The 18,320-nt window shown below is 36.7% G+C and overlaps 1 protein-coding gene across 7 annotated transcripts in view; it reads right to left on the bottom strand.

Moving 5' to 3' along the window:
- PKIB (cAMP-dependent protein kinase inhibitor beta) overlaps positions 1 to 18,320 on the bottom strand; it is a 177,433-nt gene that overhangs the window by 9,499 nt on the left and 149,614 nt on the right. For 3 of the 7 annotated variants that reach the window (XM_045057975.1, XM_006931971.5, XM_019831159.3), the window contains one exon: positions 17,803 to 17,907. The exons of the other annotated variants lie outside the window; for them this stretch is intronic. In XM_045057975.1, coding sequence (XP_044913910.1) covers positions 17,803 to 17,890 — 88 coding nt within the window. In that variant the 5' untranslated portion in view covers positions 17,891 to 17,907. The remainder of the gene's footprint in view (positions 1 to 17,802; positions 17,908 to 18,320) is intronic. 7 annotated transcript variants of the gene reach the window in all.

The following is an 18,320-nucleotide window of genomic DNA, read 5'->3' as shown; positions in this document are numbered from 1 at the left end:
GGTTTAACAAGCTTCAACCATGCATTTGCATACACAACCAATCCCAGTTAACCTAATTTCAATTCCTCTTTTGCAGAGGATCTAAATGAAAACTATATTCCTAACCTTCCACCTTTATATAACCTTGCCCCACTCTTTGTCTTCCTTGGAACACAATTTGGGTTTCTATCTCAATCTGTGGCTCCCAAACTGCAATTCTAACTGCCCACATAAATGTCTGTTTTAATTTTCAGTTAATGCTTTCTTTGTCAACATTATAGATAAAGTAGAGACAACTGGTCTCTTCAAATGCTTTGTGATGTTTAAAAAATATATAACCTATAGAAAGATGAGGAAGCACTGCTAATAAACATGGAAGAGAGATTAACTTCCAAGTTCTTTTAAATTTCTGGGCTTATGCTTTGCATTCTGTGTGTGTCTCTCTCTCTTTGCCCCTCCCCCACTCGTGCTTTGTCTCTCTCTCTCAAAAATAAACATTAAAAATAATTTTTAAAAAATTTCCAGGCTTAAAAAGCTAGTTACGTGTATGTTTGCTAACTAAGGCAACAACTCTTCCACTTTTTCTTCTACAGAATTAGTAGAGGAATCTGGAAGAGTGCTGCTTTGTCAGCTGTGAGTGCTTACAGAGCTGAACCCATTTGGACATTTGAAGATTTCCCAGAAGTCCTTGCATGCCCCCAGCATGCATCTCTGTTGAAAATACACAATTTTCAGGATGCCTGACCAAAAGACCATTAAACAGTCATCGATACACACACATGCCAACATCTCTGCAGTCTCCACAATATTGAAAATTCAACACCAGCACAACTGAAGAGAACAAAGATGTCCAAGTTAAATGAAGCATATACAAAATTTTGATGTATATACAAAATCACTAGCCAGCTCCCAATGGGCTTAGAAGAGCCTGCTAAGAACAGAATGTATGTTACAAGTGTAATAATAAACAAAAGTTTGGAACACCTGGGTGGCTCAGTCAATTAAGTGTCTGACTCTTGGTTTTGGCTTAAGTCATGATCTCACAGTTCATGGGTGTGAGCCCCATGTTGGGCTCTGCTCTGATAGTGCAGAGCCTGCTTGGGATTCTCTCTCTCCTTCTCTCCCCTCCTCTGCTTTCTCTCTGTCCCTTTCTCTAAAAATAAATAAATGTAAAAACACTTTTTTTTTTAAGTTTCTATAAACAGGAGCACCTGGGTAGTTTAGTCGGTTGAGCATCTGACTTCAGCTCAGGTCATGATCTCACAGTTCATGAGTTCGAACCCTGCATCGGGCTTGCTGCTGTCAGTACGGAGCCTGCTTCTGATCCTCTGTCCCCCTCTCTTTCTGTCCCTCCCTCACTTGTGCTCTCTCTCCCGCTTTCTCTCAAAAATAAATAAATAAACATTTAAAGAAAAGATTCTATAAACAAAAGTTTTTGCAACTTCTTTCTCTCCCAACTGAGATGATCTACCCTCTTAGCTCACACTCATTCTTTTCCTTAAACTTCCTTACTTGAAGCCAAGACTGCAAGGTCATTACCTTTTTTCTAATCTCTGGATCCATATCACTCACTTCATCTCCCACAGTGAAACTACTACTCATTCTGCATGTAAGACTTGAAATAAACTTCTCACACACTAAATGAGTTCTCTGGGAGTAATGAGTTCTCTGGGAGTATGGTCAGGGTATCTCAAAAAACACTTAAAGTAACAAGGAAGAACATGTACTTTGGAAAGTCACTGTTTTTCCTGGTCAAAAGAGAGGATGAAATAAAGAGAGACATACACTGTTCTCAGTTGATTAGCAAATTCCTCATCTGGCTCTCTCCAGCTTTCAGTATCTTAATACCTTATGCTAAGTTTCTTCAGTTCTCTGCCTACAGCTATTATTTTGCAAGATTTTATTTTGGAACATAAACACTTCTTCCAAATGAGGTGAGAGAACTGTAACAATTGCATCTCAATGTGGACCAACAAAAACCGCTTCCACTAAATTATTAAGTGTCTGGCCCTGTGCTAGGCCCCCACACTACAAAGAGGAACCCCCAGAATGGTGAGGTCAAACATATTCTGATCTTTTCAGTACCTTTCTTGACCTCAAATCCTACTCTTTGGAAATAAAGCAAAAGTATACACCTCGAAAAATGGGAATCCTAGCACATCTATTTACCTAAGTATCAAGACAATTTTAGGGTAAATAGAGCTTACATGAAATGTATACCTGTATAAAAATTATGTTTTTAACTTAGAGATTTTTCTTTTTTGTTTTTTTAATTTCTCCATTTTTGGAGTTTCTGTGCCTCAAGTCTAAGCCAGAGGAAATTCTACCTCTTGTCTATTGACACATATTGTTTCTCATGCTTAGATTTTTGCCTGATAATGATATAAACAGACCCTTCAACATATATTGGTAGATGCATGAAAGCTATTTTTACCATGCATAATTTTTGACAACTTAGACCTATAAAATTCTAAATATAAAGCCATATTGATTTTTCTATAATCTCCTAGGTAAAGTAATGAACAAATCTGAATACCTGTCTGGCACAATTACATCGTTAAACTAAGATAGGGTCATTTAGGACAATAACATGGACTGATGTGGATAAAGATAAAAAAAAATAACTGCAATAACCACACAACACCCTTGAGTGCAAGGGTCACATTTAACTGGTCATTCTACTCTAGAAAAAACTTACCCCAAACACACCCTCCATTAAAGACTCTATGGAGTTAGTTTGCCATAGGCCTACTTCTACCCTTGCAGCTTCCCCAAAGGACCTGTAAACTTAGGTGATGAGGACCCAGACACTGAAGTGATGCATTAACATCATTAACATTAACAACATTAACATTAACACAGCCAGTTTATGTCAAAGTCTCTTCTAAGTTCAGACAGTACTGTTCTGTTTCTTTGAAACAGACGTCCCTAATTATTAGTACATTATCTTGGGTTGCGTGTGAATGGGCGCGTGCGTGGGTGGGTGCTTGCGTGCGTGCATGCGTGTGTGTATGTTATGCCTGATAGGTGGTATCCAGGACACGCAGTGATATTTTCAGTTCTCCTTTAGGTGAATGTAATTCTAAATGGTTATAACCTGTAGCACAGCATCCCTCCTATCTTACATCTTACATAGTTTTGACTTTTTGCTTCTCACCTTTTTATTTCTATCTGTCTGAGAGATTAGAATTGAGAGCACTTAGCTTGAATTACAAGGAACCATTTTCATTTTTCCCCCACTTTACCTGAAACCCTGCCTGTATTCTTCCATTCTCATTTACTTTTCACATTTTCCCTTCCAACTGAGGGACTCAAATACCAGTGTGTTCTTACTTCATTAAGGTGGCAGAGCCTACTTAAGAAAGTATTTGGATTCTATTCAAAAGTACTTATTTAACACTGACTCTGTTCAAAGCACTGTGCTAGTAACTGGGTTTTGCCACAGTAAGGACTTCCCCTGCTTCAGCTGGAGACCTGGAGAGGCTCAGTGCCAGGCAGCTCCCCCAAATGCACAGAGGAGGTAGTGGTTAGTTCCAAAAGAGAAGATGGGGTAAGAATGCACCGAGTGGGGTCCCAGAGAAAGGGCGAGAAAATTCTAATGAGAGACTGCTCTCAGATCATCCACTTCTCATCTTTGCCTTTTTCCAACTATTTTTGGACACAAAGTCTTCCTAGATTTCAATAACGGCACAAAGATTCTTCAAGCTGAATTTGCACTACCAAGAAAATGAAATAGTTTTGAGGATTATATGGTTTGCTTGCACCAGTCCCATCTCAGAGTGAACACAACCTGTCTGTGCAGGGGGGTTTTAAACGCAAGTCCTAAGAAGTCAGTTCCTTTTTTAATGAGACAGTGGTTTTAAACTGTCAAGTGACTTTTGATGACATCAGTAGGAAGGAGAAAAAGGGAAGTTAATCTGACCAACATGGTCACAGTAGAAATGTCTTTGTATCCTTCTGCCTAGTATGTGGACTGGCACACAGTTGCCTATTAAATTCAATAAATATTTAATTCATAGCTGATACCTATAAATTATGGGCAGGCAAACACAGCCAGTGAAGGTGCTTTTAACTACTAATATTCTTAATAAAGCCTGAAAATTCATTTAATCAAATATTAAAATGAATTATATTACATTAACAATAAAGTAGCTTTGTGGGCAGGACGTAGACTAGTGGTAAATACAATGCCTTGCAGGTGTGGGTAACATCAATTGTCATATGCAGAGCAGGAGTTAATGTAAAAACTCTTATGGAATCACCCTCACCCATGGCATCTAAATAGTTATAGTTTTCAGACATTGGCTCTCTCAGAGGATTCATAAACCTTAAACTGTGAACCGACTGCCCAACCTAAAGTCAGTTACACACAATTAATCAGCTTTCCCTTGTGCAAATATGCAATCCTCTAACACTTTAAAATGTTCTTTTTATTTTGACAGAGAACGAGTGTGAATGAGGGAGGGGCAGAAAGAGAGGGAGAGAGAGAATCCCAAGCAGGTTCCACACTGTCCGTGTAGAGCCAGATGCAGGGCTCGATCCCACAAACCATAAGATCATGACCTGAGCCAAAATCAAGAGTCAGATGCTTAACCGACGCCCCTCTAACACTTTAAATAGACAAGATCCTGTATTTTTAAAGTGTTCAACTAATTCTCTTTTACCATTTTCATTCTCAATAAGGGGGAAAATAAAACCCTTTATCCTCTGGATTTATTTTCTTTGCCTATGATTATTATTGAGAGTGATACATCTATGACAAAAATAGTTCCATAATTATTCTTCCAATGTAGAAGTAATCTAAAGCAATAGCTTAAGAATGGGCACTTTAAACTGCATACTTTTATTTCAGAAAACTTTTATAACTTATATACGCTTGTCTTCAAAAGGAAAAACGCAGTGATACAAAAGAATTATTTTTACCAACATACAAAAATTTATATATGTAAATGTGTACCATATCCATCAAAGCCATTACTTTAGGAAGCTACACATGTATTCCACCTCTGAAAATATTTTTATGACTCCATCAGTGTAATCCACTTTATACTCATATTTAATATAGTGGTAGAATAATACTATGTTTAAAATATAACATTATATTTTATAGTGAACTGTTTTTAATTAAAAGCTATCCCAATTGATCACCTATTTCTTTGTACTACCATGACTTCAGGTTGTTGTTTTTTTAATGTTTATTTATGTTTGAACGAGAGAAAGGTAAGAGTGTGAGCAGGGGAGAGGCAGAGAGCGAGGGAGACACAGAATCCGAAGCAGGCTCCAGGCTCTGAACTGTCAGTACAGAGCCTGATGCGGGGCTCGAACTCACAATGAGATCGTTACCTGAGCCGAAGTCTGACGCTTAACCAACTGAGCTATCCAGGCACCCCAATTTCAGATTTTTTTCTAAGCCTCCTTAAGTAATTTAGATTAGCATATATTTGGAAGAATTCTGTTTCAAGTGAAGATTTGAAAGCAGAGCTTTGAGCAATGTTAGAATTACTGAACTACCTTAGCAAGCCCTTGGGATGACTGCTCTTAAGTTAGTCCTTATATTTGTTCAGCAGTCCAAACAGAGCAATGGAAAGTTTGGTCACCTAAATGTGAGCATGTAGTTGAATCCTGCATTGCCATCTAATAAACTTGCGAGTTCCCACAAAACATTTAACTTCTCTATTAATTAAGTTTCCACATTTATCAAAAGTAGAATTAAAATTACCTATTTTACTACTTTGGAACCCAACAAATTATTTGATATAAATGTGCTTGGTTAACAACTACACAAATGAAATTTGTTTAGAAATCAGTCACATTAATTTATAGGCACTATAATAGATTATCATAATAAACACTGATTATCCTGTTAAAGTCTGCTTTTGATTTGGCTCTAGAGACAGCCTCTGACATTGTGAGTTATAAAGACAAGAAAAAAATTAACCCTAAGGTATTTCCAGAAACTTGGTGTTTAGGGAAAAAAAGAGCATAAAAAGTTTACAGTCTGGCTTCCAAATCCCCCCACACAAACATCTCAAAGTTGGCTACCTCTCTTAGGTAGCCACCTGTGACAGAAGACTGAATCTGCCTTACACCCTTCATCATGGTTTCTCCCTAAGGGAAAAAGTTTCATATACTTTCAGCAACAAAACACGTTTAAGTGTTTCATTAAAGTTAAAATGGGATTGAAATTGTCACTTTCTTCATGATACCTGAAAAACAATTCTTAATCTGAGTATTAACATAATGACATAATATGGTGAGGAATTAGAAGGGTCACAAAACACCTGAGAGAACTCTGCTTGCTCAGTAAAGCTCACCACCCCACTTAAAACAATGTCTTCTTCCTGTAGCTCTTGACCTTCCTTCCTTAATCTGTTCTACTGTACCTTAGCACTGAGTAGCTTTGACACATATTATAACTTAGTAGGATTGCACTACTATTTACTGTCTATCTCCCTCTACTAGAATATAAGCTCTACAAAGGCATAAGTTTTTGTAGGCTGTTTCACTGATGTATCCATAGCACTAAGTCATGCCTGGCACTCACTCAGTAGGTACTCTAATAGAGTTTGTTTACTGAATGAAACAATTATCTTTCCACTTCTCTTTTTCAAAATGAATTTTTTTCTTTTTGCATATGAAAGTAACACATGCTCATTGTCGGAAAAAGAGTGACAATTCTTCTGGAAGAAGAAAAAACAAATTGCCTTTTATCCCATTATCCAATGACAGCACTATTATAATTCTGGTGCATATCCTTCCAGTATTTTCTCAGTGCTCACATAGACAGATGCACATAAATATCTTATATACCTATATTTTAAAGCTGGATTGTATTTATTTGATATCATTTTATTATATCTCTTATAAATCATTTTATCTTATCTTTTAAAATATAATTGTTTTCAGGCCAACATAATTCTAAATTTTTAATGAAAGTTGGAAAAAAAATTTCCTAGAAAGCTAACATTTCAGGGCTTATACCAACCATGTAAAATAGGCCAAAGCCCAAACACAACGCCAAAAGTAAAGAACATAACTAAGGACTGAAATCATTCACAAACCTTTCCTTTTTTTAAATTTTTAATTTTTTTTTATTTTTTAATGCTTATTTATTTTTGAGAGAGAGACAGAGAAAGAGAGACAGAGCATGAGTGGGGGAGGTGCAGAGAGAGAGGGAGAGAGAGAGGGAGACACAGAATCCTAAGCAGGCTCCAGGCTCTGAGCTGTCAGAACAGAGCCCGACGCAGGGCTTAGACTCACAAACCACAAGATCATGACCTGAACCCAAGTCAGATGCTTAACCAACTGAGCCACCCAGATGCCCCCACAAACCTTTTCTTAACTAAATTGGATGAAGTTAATTTATAAGCAAGATGCTTTTTTAAACTCACATAACTTTAAAAGTTCCAGTGATGTCTGTTTTTTGTATTGCATCAATGTATAAAAAATTTGGGGGGATGTCTCTTAGTTCCTTTTTGAATAGATTTAATTTTCTTTTTTTTTTCCTAGCTGAGAAAAAAGGAGAAATAATTCAGCCTTTTAAAGCTCTGGTTTGTTTTCTAAGTTCTCTTCAGTACTTTATTTTTCTTTGCAGAAGAAATCATTTTAGTGTTTCATCAAGCACAAAATTCAGTCAAAATCACAGTAGCAAAAAATTTTTAAGTTGTTTTGAGGATTTTTGGGTCATACAGGCAAAAAAATAAAAATTCCCAATCAAATAGAAATAACTTCAGAAAGAAAAGTCATACCGTTGAAATATTTTTGTTCATCAAATTATGTATACTGATGTTTGTCTACAATTAAGTTAATAGAAGTAAAATTATTTATATGAATGCATTTAACTTTTATAAAACTCTTTTGTAAAAATAATAAATTCTGTTACTATTTATAATTATATTAAATATATTATTATATTTATATATTTATATTTATATTTATAAACTTATAAATTTATATATATTTATATAAATTATGTATATAAATTTTATATATATAAATTTTTATAAAATATATATTATATTCATATAAATTTATATATATTTATAATATAATATTTATATATTATATAATTATTATAAAATAATATTAATTCTGTTACTCTTTAATATTATATAAACTCAATAGAAAAGATGAATCTTCATAAAATAATATCTGGAATATATTCAACAGACATAATAAACAATTCAAAACTAGTATATATATTAATTTTCAAAATATATATACAGAAAAACATGAGAAATACCCAAAGTTTTAACAGTAGTTTTTTTTTTCTGAGTGGAGTTATTATACATGATTTCTCTTTTCTTCTTTGAACTTTGTTTTCTAAATGTTCTACAATGAAGATTTTCATTATGTGCAAAAAGGCATAAACATGTTGTGAACACACACTGTTTTAAATCACTTGAGTGAGATTCAGTGCATGTGATTCTGTATGATGGGATAGTCATTACTATCTTCATTTTAAAGGTGAGAACACAGAGGGCCATAAAATGAAATGGTCTGGCTAAAGCAACAGAGCTAGCGAGTGGCAGAGGTGAGACAGAACCCATTTCACCTGACACCTCAAACGTTGCTCCTTCGGTTACACCTCACCAAATATTTGTTGAACAGAGACTCGGTCTTCATTAAACCAATTGTTACTAAGCATCTACTATATCCTTCATTCAGTGTAAGATTCCAGAGAAATGGTGTCAAATAAGATGAAACACTGTGATTAACAGAGTGGGGATGCACACAAAAAAACATAATATGTGGTCTTTACTCTGAAAGATTGTATAATCTAATTGTACAGATGAAATACATGCACATTAAAGAGAATGTAAAAACAGAAGCCAATATATGATATATTCAAATACATAGTATAAATGCAAAATGTTATAGAAATATAAAAAGGAGGAGCGCCTGGGTGGCTCAGTTGGTTAAGCATCCAACTCTTGGTTTCAGCTCAGGTTCATGATCTCATGGTTTGTGGGATCAACTCCCTGCGTCGGGCCCTTTGCTGACAGCGTGGAAACTGCTTGGGATTCTCTCCCTCTCCCTCTCTCTTTGCCCCGCGCCCAATCACACTGTCTCTGTCTCTCTCATTATAAACCGAAAAAAAAAAAAAAAAAAAAAAAAAAAAAAATATATATATATATATATATATATGTATATGGGAAATGGTTATTGAACTTGGGGGTAATTAAGAAAAACTTCACAGAAGCTGTAGAACACATTGGGCCCTAATATTTGGGAGGGATTCATACAGATAAAAAAGACATGAAAAGGCTTACCAAGCCAGGGAAATATCTTAAGCTAAATCATGAAGTGAGTGTCAAAGGCAACATCCAATTAAAGGAAAGGAAACATCTGGCTTTCATGGAATGTTAAGCCATATAGAGTTGGAAAAATAAGTTAGAGCATAGTCATCACTAGAACCAAAACTGCAAAGAGAATGAATGCCATTAAAAGGCAGATTAAAGGAAGATGGCAACAATTGTAAACATTTATGTACCAAATGTGAGAGCACCCAAATATATAAATCAATTAATCACAAACATAAAGAAACTCATTAGTAGTAATACCATAATAGTAGGAAACTTCAACACCCCACTCACAACAATGGACAGATCATCTAATCAAAAAATCAACTAGGAAACATTGGCTTTGAATGAAACATTGGACCAGATGGACTTAACAGATATATTCAGAACATTTCATCCTAAAGCAGCACAATATACATTCTTCTCCAGTGCACATGGAACGTTCTCCAGAATAGACCATATACTCGGACACAAAACAGCCCTAAGTAAGTTCAAAAAGATCGAGATCATACCGTGCATATTTTCAGACCACAATGCTATGAAACTCGAAATCAACCACAAGAAAAAATTTGGAAAGGTAACAAATACTTGAGACTGAAGAACATCCTACTAAAGAATGAATGGGCTAACCAAGCAGTTAAAGAAGAAATTAAAAAGTATATGGAAGTCAATGAAAATGATAGCACCACAACCAAAAACCTCTGGGACGCAGCAAAGGTGGTCATAAGAGGAAAGTATATAGCAATCCAGGCCTTCCTAAAGAAGGAAGAAAGATCTCAGAGACACAACCTAACCTTACACCTTAAGGAGCTGGAAAAAGAACAGCAAATAAAACCCAAAAACATCAGAAGACAGGAAATAATAAAGATTAGGGCAGAAATTAATGCTGTAGAAACCAAAAAAACAGTAGAACAGATCAATGAAACCAGAAGCTGGTTCCTTGAAAGAATCAACAAACTTGATAAACCACTAGCCAGTTTGATCAAGAAGAAAAAGGAAAGGACCCAAATAAATAAAATCAAGAATGAAAGAGGAGAAATCACAATGAACACAGCAGAAATAAAAACAATAACAAGAGAATATTATGAGCAATTATATGCCAATAAAATGGGCAGTCTGGAAGAAATGGACAAATTCCTAGAAACATATACACTACCAAAACTGAAACAGGAAGAAATAGAATATTTGAACAGACCCATAACCAGTAAGGAAATCGAATTAGTAATCAAAAATCTGCCAAAAAACAAGAGTCCAGGGCCAGATGGCTTTCCAGGGGAATTCTACCAAACATTTAAGGAAGAGTTAACACCTATTCTCTTGAAACTGTTCCAAAAAAGAAAAATGGAAGGCAAACTTCCAAACTCTATGAAGCCAGCATTACCTTGATTCCAAAACCAGACAGAGACCCCACTAAAAAGGAGAACTATAGACCAATTTCCCTGATGAACATGGATGCAAAAATCCTCAACAAGATATTAGCCAACTGGCTCCAACAATACATTAAAAAAAGTATTCACCACGACCAAGTGGGATTTATACCTGGGATGCAGGGCTGGTTCAATATCCGCAAAACAATCAATGTGATTCATCACATCAATAAAAGAAGGGACAAGAACCATATGATCCTCTCAATAGATGCAGAGAAAGCATTTGACAAGATACAGCATCCTTTCTTGATAAAAACCCTCAAGAAAGTAGGGATAGAAGGATCATACCTCGAGATGATAAAAGCCATATACTAGTGACTCAACGCTAATATCGTCCTCAATGGGGAAAAACTGAGAGCTTTCCCCCTAAGGTCAGGAACAAGACAGGTATGTTTGCCACTGTTATTCAACATAGTATTGGAAGTCTTAGCCTCTGCAATCAGACAACACAAAAAAATAAAAGGCATCCAAATCGGCCAGGAGAAGGTCAAATTTTCACTCTTCACAGATGACATGATACTCTATATGGAAAACCCAAAAGATTCCACCAAAAAGCTGCTAGAATTGACCCATGAATTCAGCAAAGTTGCAGGATATAAAATCAACTCACAGAAATTGGTTGCATTCCTATACACCAACAATGAAGGGACAGAAAGAGAAATCAAGGAATCGATCCCATTTACAGTTGCACCAAAAACCATCAAATACCTAGGAATAAATCTAACCAAACAGGTGAAAAATCTATACGCTGAAAACTATAGAAGCTTATGAAAGAAACTGAAGAAGACACAAAAAAATGGAAAAAGATTCTATGCTTCTGGATAGGAAGAACAAATATTGTTAAAATGTTGATACTACCCAAAGCAATCTACATATTCAGAGAGATCCCTATCAAAGTAACACCAGCATTCTTCACAAAGCTAGAACAAATAATTTGTATGGAACCAGAAAAGACCCAGAATAGCCAAAGGAATCTTGAAAAAGAAAACCAAAGCAGGAGGCATCACAATCCCGGATTTCAAGATGTATTACAAAGCTGTAACCATCAAGACCGTATGGCACTGGCACAAGAACAGACACTCAGATCAATGGAACAGAATAGAGAACCCAGAAATGGACCCACAAATGTATGGGCAACTAATCTTTGACAAAGTAGGAAAGAATATCCAATGGAATAAAGACAATCTCTTCAGCAAGTGGTGCTGGGAAAACTGGACAGCGACATGCAGAAGAATGAACCTGGACAACTTTCTTAAACCATACACAAAAATAAACTCAAAGTGGATCAAAGACCTCAATGTAAGACAGGAAGCCATCAAAATCCTCGAGGAGAAAGCAGGCAAAAACCTCTTTGATGTTGCCCACAGCAATTTCTTGCTGAATACATCTCTGGAAGCAAGGGAAACAAAAGCAAAAATGAACTACTGGGACCTCATCAAAATAAAAAACTTCTGCACAGAGAAGGAAACAATCAGCAAAACTAAAAGGCAACCGACAGAATGGGAGAAGATATTTGCAAATGACATATCAGATAAAGGGTTAGTATCCAAAATCTATAAAGAACTGATCAAACTCAACACCCAAAAAACAAATAATCCAGTGAAGAAATGGGCAAAAGACATGACTAGACACTTCTCCAAAGAAGACATCCAGATGGCCAACCGACACATGAAAAAATGCTCAACATCACTCATCATCAGGGAAATACAAATCAAAACCACAATGAGATACCACCTTACACCTGTCAGAATGGCTAACAGTAACAACTCTGGCAACAACAGATGTTGGCAAGGATGCAGAGAAAGAGGATCTTTTTTGCATCGTTGGTGGGAATGCAAGCTGGTGCAGCCACTCTGGAAAACAGTATGGAGGTTTCTCAAAAAACTAAAAATAGAACTACCCTACGACCCAGCAATTACACTACTTGGCATTTATTCAAGGGATATAGGTGTGCTGTTTCGAAGGGACACATGCACCCCCATGTTTATAGCAGCACTATCAACAATAGCCAAAGTATGGAAAGAGCCCAACTGTCCATCGATGGATGAATGGATAAAGAAAATGTGATGTATGTGATATATGTGATATATATATATATATATATATATATATATATATATATATACACACACTATATATACACACACACACACACACACACACACACACACACACACACACATACACAATGGAGTATTACTCGGCAATCAAAAAGAATGAAATCTTGCCATTTGCAACTACATGGATGGAACTGGAGGGTATTATGCTAGTGAAGTTAGTCAGTCAGAGAAAGAAAAAAATCATATGACTTCACTCATATGAGGACTTTAAGAGGCAAAACAGATGAACATAAGGGAAGGGAAACAAAAATAATATAAAAACAGGGAGGGGGACAAAACAAAAGAGACTCATAAATATGGAGAACAAACTGAGGGTTGCTGGAGGGGTTGTGGGAGGGGGGTGGGCTAAATGGGTAAGGGGCATTAAGGAATCTACTGAAATCATTGTTTCGCTATATAGTAACTAATTTGGATGTAAATTTTAAAAAATAAAAAATAAAGTTAGATTACAAAAAAAAAAGACACTGCCTCACCCAAAAAAATAAAAACAAAAATAAAAATAAAAATAAAAATAAAAGGAGATGGTGTTGGGGTATCTGGGTGGCTCAGTTGGTTAAGCATCCAACTTCAGCTCAGGTCATGATCTCACAGTTTATGAGTTGGAGCCCTACATTGGGCTCTCCACTCTCAGCGTAGAGCCCACTTCAGATCCATCTCTCTCCCTCTCTCTCTGCTTTTCCCCAGCGCTCTCTCTCTCTCTCTCTCTCTCTCTCTCTCTCTCTCTCTGTCTCTTTCTCTCTGTCAAAAATAAACATTAAAAAAAAGGAAAAAAAGAAAAAAGGAGATGGTGTTGGGTGCCTGGGTGGCTAAGTGGGGTAAGCACCTGACTCTTGATTTGGGCTCAGGAACAATCTCACAGTTGTGGGATTGAGCCCTACATTGGGTTCTAGGTTCTGTGCTGGGTGTTGAGCATGCTTGGGATTCTCTCTCCCTCTCCCTCTGTCCTTCTCCCCCACTTGCACTTTCTCTGCCTGAAAAAAATATATTTTTAAAACAATAATTTAAAAAAGGATATTGTGTTCCTTCCTCTGAGCACCAGAAAACCATGAACATTTCTAAGTAATATAATAAAAGTGTGCATAATGGCATAGTCTGCAAATAGAGGCTGATGTGAAGGAAGATTTTTAGAAGGCTATTAAAAATGGAACTTACAAAAAATGGAACTTATATAAACAAATCCACCATAATAAGAGTGATAAGTTCATTAAAAAATTTATATGTAAATGTATCAGACCAAGCATAGCTTCTTAAAAAGAAAGGGAAAAGGTAGAAGGACTTACAATGAAAACTCATTATAAAGTTTAAGGGTTTACACTACCAGATATAAAGATTCATTACAAAGTATTAGTTATTAAGATAGTGTGGTATTCTTCAAGGATAGACAGAATAACAGAATAAATAGACACATATACATATGGGCCCTTGATTTGTGAATAGGGCATAACTGGTAATGTGGTCACTGAACCACTGCTGGTGATCTTGGAGGATTCACAGAGAGGAAACACCAGAAAACTAGATGGGAAGATTGTTGATCATGGAGAAAACAGATGGGGCTTATAATAATTTGTGACAAAATTCTAGGATTATTAAATAAATGGCTTTAATTTATAGTATCTTCCTTTGAATTTTGTATTTAAATATTGTCATACAGGTAAGTTAAAATAACAGTGTATAACCTCCACTGATGTCAAAAATTGTTAACAGTTTGCTATATTTATTCTCTCTCTCTCTGTCTAAACATACAGTTTTTGTTCAACCATTTGAAAGCACATTTCTGATGACATAACACTTCACATCAAATATTTCAGCAAGTATTTAAGAACTACATTCTTCTTCATATCCATAATACCATCATATTCCCACAACACTCTTTTTTGCACTTTGCAACTGAGATAAGTCCCCCTTTTCCCTAAAGTACAGCTTTTAGAAATTCCTTTGGGGGAACCAGTGGTTTTTGTATATTTGAAAATATCTGTTTTACCCTCATTCTTGCAAGATACGCTATTCTAGGTTGAAGTTACCTCTACAATCACTTTACAATACTCTCCTCCTTATTCTTTTTTTCCTGTTAAGAAGTTTGTGGAATATGATAATTTTATGTGTTGTCTTGGCTGAGCCACAGGATGCCAGGTATTTGTTTAAACAATATTCAGGGTGTCTGTGAGGGTGTTTCTGGAATTAATATTTGGATCAATAGACTGAATAAAGAAGATTGCCTTCCCCAATGTGGATGGTCATTGTCCTGTCCACTGAATGCTTGAGTATAATGAAAGACTGAGTAAGGAAGAATTTGCTCTCTCTGCCTGACTGTCGTACAGCTGGGGCATTAGTCTCTCCCCTGCCTTCAAACTCAGACTCAGACGGAGACCAAAACTTACACCATCAGCTCTCCTGCTTCTCAGACCCTCAGACCATTGTCTCACCTGGGTCTCCAGCTTACTGACTACAGATCTTGGAATTTCTCATTCTCCACAGTAGCATGAACCAATTCTTTATAATAAATAAATATATATCCTATTGTTTCTGTTTTTCTAGAGAACACTGACTAATATACTGTTGGTATAATTGTCATTCGTTGTGGTTTGTGGAGTCTGTTTTTTTCTGGCTTATTTTGAGGATTTATCTCTTTGGTGTTCTGAAATGTCATCACAAGATGACTAGGTACCTTTTTGTTTTTCCTTCTTAAGATTTGTTATGATTCCTGAATCATAGACTTTCATCAATTTGGGGAAATTTTCAGGTATTGTTTCTTTGAATATTACTTTTTATCCTTTATTAGTTCCTTGGGAATTCCAATTAGACACATAAGAAAGACACTCTATTTCCTTGCATGTTTTATTATTTTTAGTGTGAACCCTTGTTTTTTAAAACCTTTTCCTTGAAATTACCTGAGCCTTTATATAGGCTCTGAATTTGCCTCTAGTGGGGTCTGGGAGCACTATCAAATTGGTTAGCTTTAAATTCTCAGCATGGAATTTTTCAGACCACAAAGTTGCAAACCTGTGTGAGGTTCCACTTTTGGTAATAAATGATCAGGAGAATTCCACCCCCCTCCTTTTCCACCCAACCCAAATCAGGACAAGACTGGCGAATGTCCTTGCTGTCTTCCTTTGAAGGTTAGGGTTTTGCCAAATGACACTTGGACTGAGCATGTCACACTCTTCGGCAGCCTAAGCCTTATGCTGGGGACCCAATTTGATTTTCCAACTTGTGTGGTCCGTAAGTTTCTTTCCTTGTCCCCAGAACATGGCTTTTTCAAACAAAAGATGTGAATTACTGGGGAACTCAGGGAAGTAAGTACACCACTCACATGCTTCTAGATTTGTGATTTCTCATTGTTCTGGGCTTATGAAATATTTTTATTTGCCAACATGAACATTCATTTAAAAAAAGTTTTTGAAAGTATATCCTACATTTTAGAGTATTGTTTACTAGGGCTTTCTAGAGGACATTAAGTCTTCCATTTTTCCATAAAAGGAAGTTCTAGTTAAGTTTTAATAATTTATTTCTTTTTTTAAAAAAAAAATAATGTTCACTGTCTTATTTCATGGTATAGTGGTGGAGACAAAGGAGTTGTATTGTATTGTATTGTATTGTATTGTATTGTATTGTATTTTTTTAACGTAATCTTTACACCTAACATGAGGCTCAAACTCACAATCCCAAAATCAAAAGTTGGAAGCTCTACCCACTGAGCCATCCAGGTGCCCCTCAATAATTTCTTATCCATATATCAGCAAGATAAGCATTTCACTCAGTCAAAAAAAAAAGATGTGTAATAATGTAAATGCATTATTCTTTAATAGAACTTATTTTAGCTCACAGATCCCTATGTTTCCTTCACGGAAGAAAATAGTCTTGTGATTCCAAGTACAATCATTCACTTCCATGTTAGAATTTATTCTCTCTGGGGTAAATTTCCAACTGAGTCACAGTCATACACACAATTCATTTCTCCATGTGGTGTAAGGCCTAAAATTAAGGCTCAATATTAAATGCTGCCCTGACATCTGGTAAAATCAAGAGAGTTCAAATGGACTAAACATAAGTTTCTCTCTTCACTCTGCTTTCATGGATAAGGTACCCTAGCCGAACACTCCTCCTTATCAAAGGGACCAGGCACAGTCCCTAGTTCTCCCTAGATAGCAGTTTTGCCAGCATGTGGAATTATTCAAACAAACCAATCATTCTTCTTATGAGAACCAGAAGGCACCACACACTCTTGTTACTACAAGTCTGCCTCCTATAGCTCTTAGTTGTTCACTCTGTTCCTGAGTATAATCCCTATGAGGCCCTGCAGGGCCTACAATATCCTTCTCCTTGGGCTATAAATATATGCGAGTAATAGTTTGTTGTTGATCTCATCTGCTCAGTGCCAAATACTGTGTGTTTAACCATCTGCATATCCCCAGGGCAGGAATCTCTCTCTTACCAAAGGGGTGAATAAGAGGCTTTAAATAAAAACCATTGGTGTCACAAATTGCACGATATGCTCCACCATAACTGAGGACTCCTGGTCAGCCTTAATTAATTACTCTTGGCTAACTTAACAGATTCTGTGATTTGGTAAGTCTGCCTGAGATGGAACAGCTATGCTGGTAGGCTTGGGCTATGTCTTGTGTGGTATTCTATTGTCTTTGTCAGCCCATTGCCCTCACTCTCCACCTAAAATTCTCTTGCCCCCAATATAAAAAGTGTTGTTATTTGACTATACACTGGCATAACCTGGTGGTGTCAGGTTTAGTCTGTTTGGCAGGTGATCTCTGCTCACCAAGGATCAGCCTATGTTACCACATCTGGCCTGGTGACTATCCCTGGCTCCTTGGGGAAGCTATATAGACATTATAATTATGCACCTCTTGGACAGGCCCAGAGATAGTCTTTTGTGAGGTTTGTGGAAAGAAAGGAGATCACCACCCTTCAGGGAATTTAGCATGGCATCCTACTTGTAGTTGTTCATGCAAGGGTAGTGACCTTGCTGGTTTCCTGTGCCGCTGCTTCCCTTGCCATTGTTGCTTGCGTTCTCCTGACCCTCAGGAGTATCGAGGTGCACATCCATCATGGCCTGTGGCCCAGGGGCTGGTGAAAAAAAAAAAAAAGGTAGGGGAGGAAGGAACATTGGTGCTCAACTGCTCTCCCAAAGCAAAACTCATAGCCAATGTACCTAGGCTTTGCTCAGTATTGCTGCCTACCAGTACACCAAAGGGCTAATCTTGTCATCATTGGCCATATGGTCTCCATCCAAGCCATAGACAAAATGACTTTACTGGATGTGTACTTTGTCTCAGGAAGACTGGCATTCCCTGAACGAAGAGGCAACCACGTACAAGGAAGGCTACCAGGCTCCTGAACCTTTCTCCAGAAACACCTGGAAGGTCTTCATTACAGGTGATTGTGCAGACAGAAACTGAAAGTTGCAACTTTATGTGGCTAAAAACCTAAAATATTCTCAGGGAATCTGAACAGAGAGGGAGAGAGACTGAGAGAGAGAG

This window comes from Felis catus, chromosome B2, assembly GCF_018350175.1.
Source record: "Felis catus isolate Fca126 chromosome B2, F.catus_Fca126_mat1.0, whole genome shotgun sequence".
Lineage (NCBI taxonomy): Eukaryota > Metazoa > Chordata > Mammalia > Carnivora > Felidae > Felis > Felis catus.
Note: the sequence above shows the minus strand (reverse complement) of the source record. Positions and strands in the feature narration are given on the sequence as shown.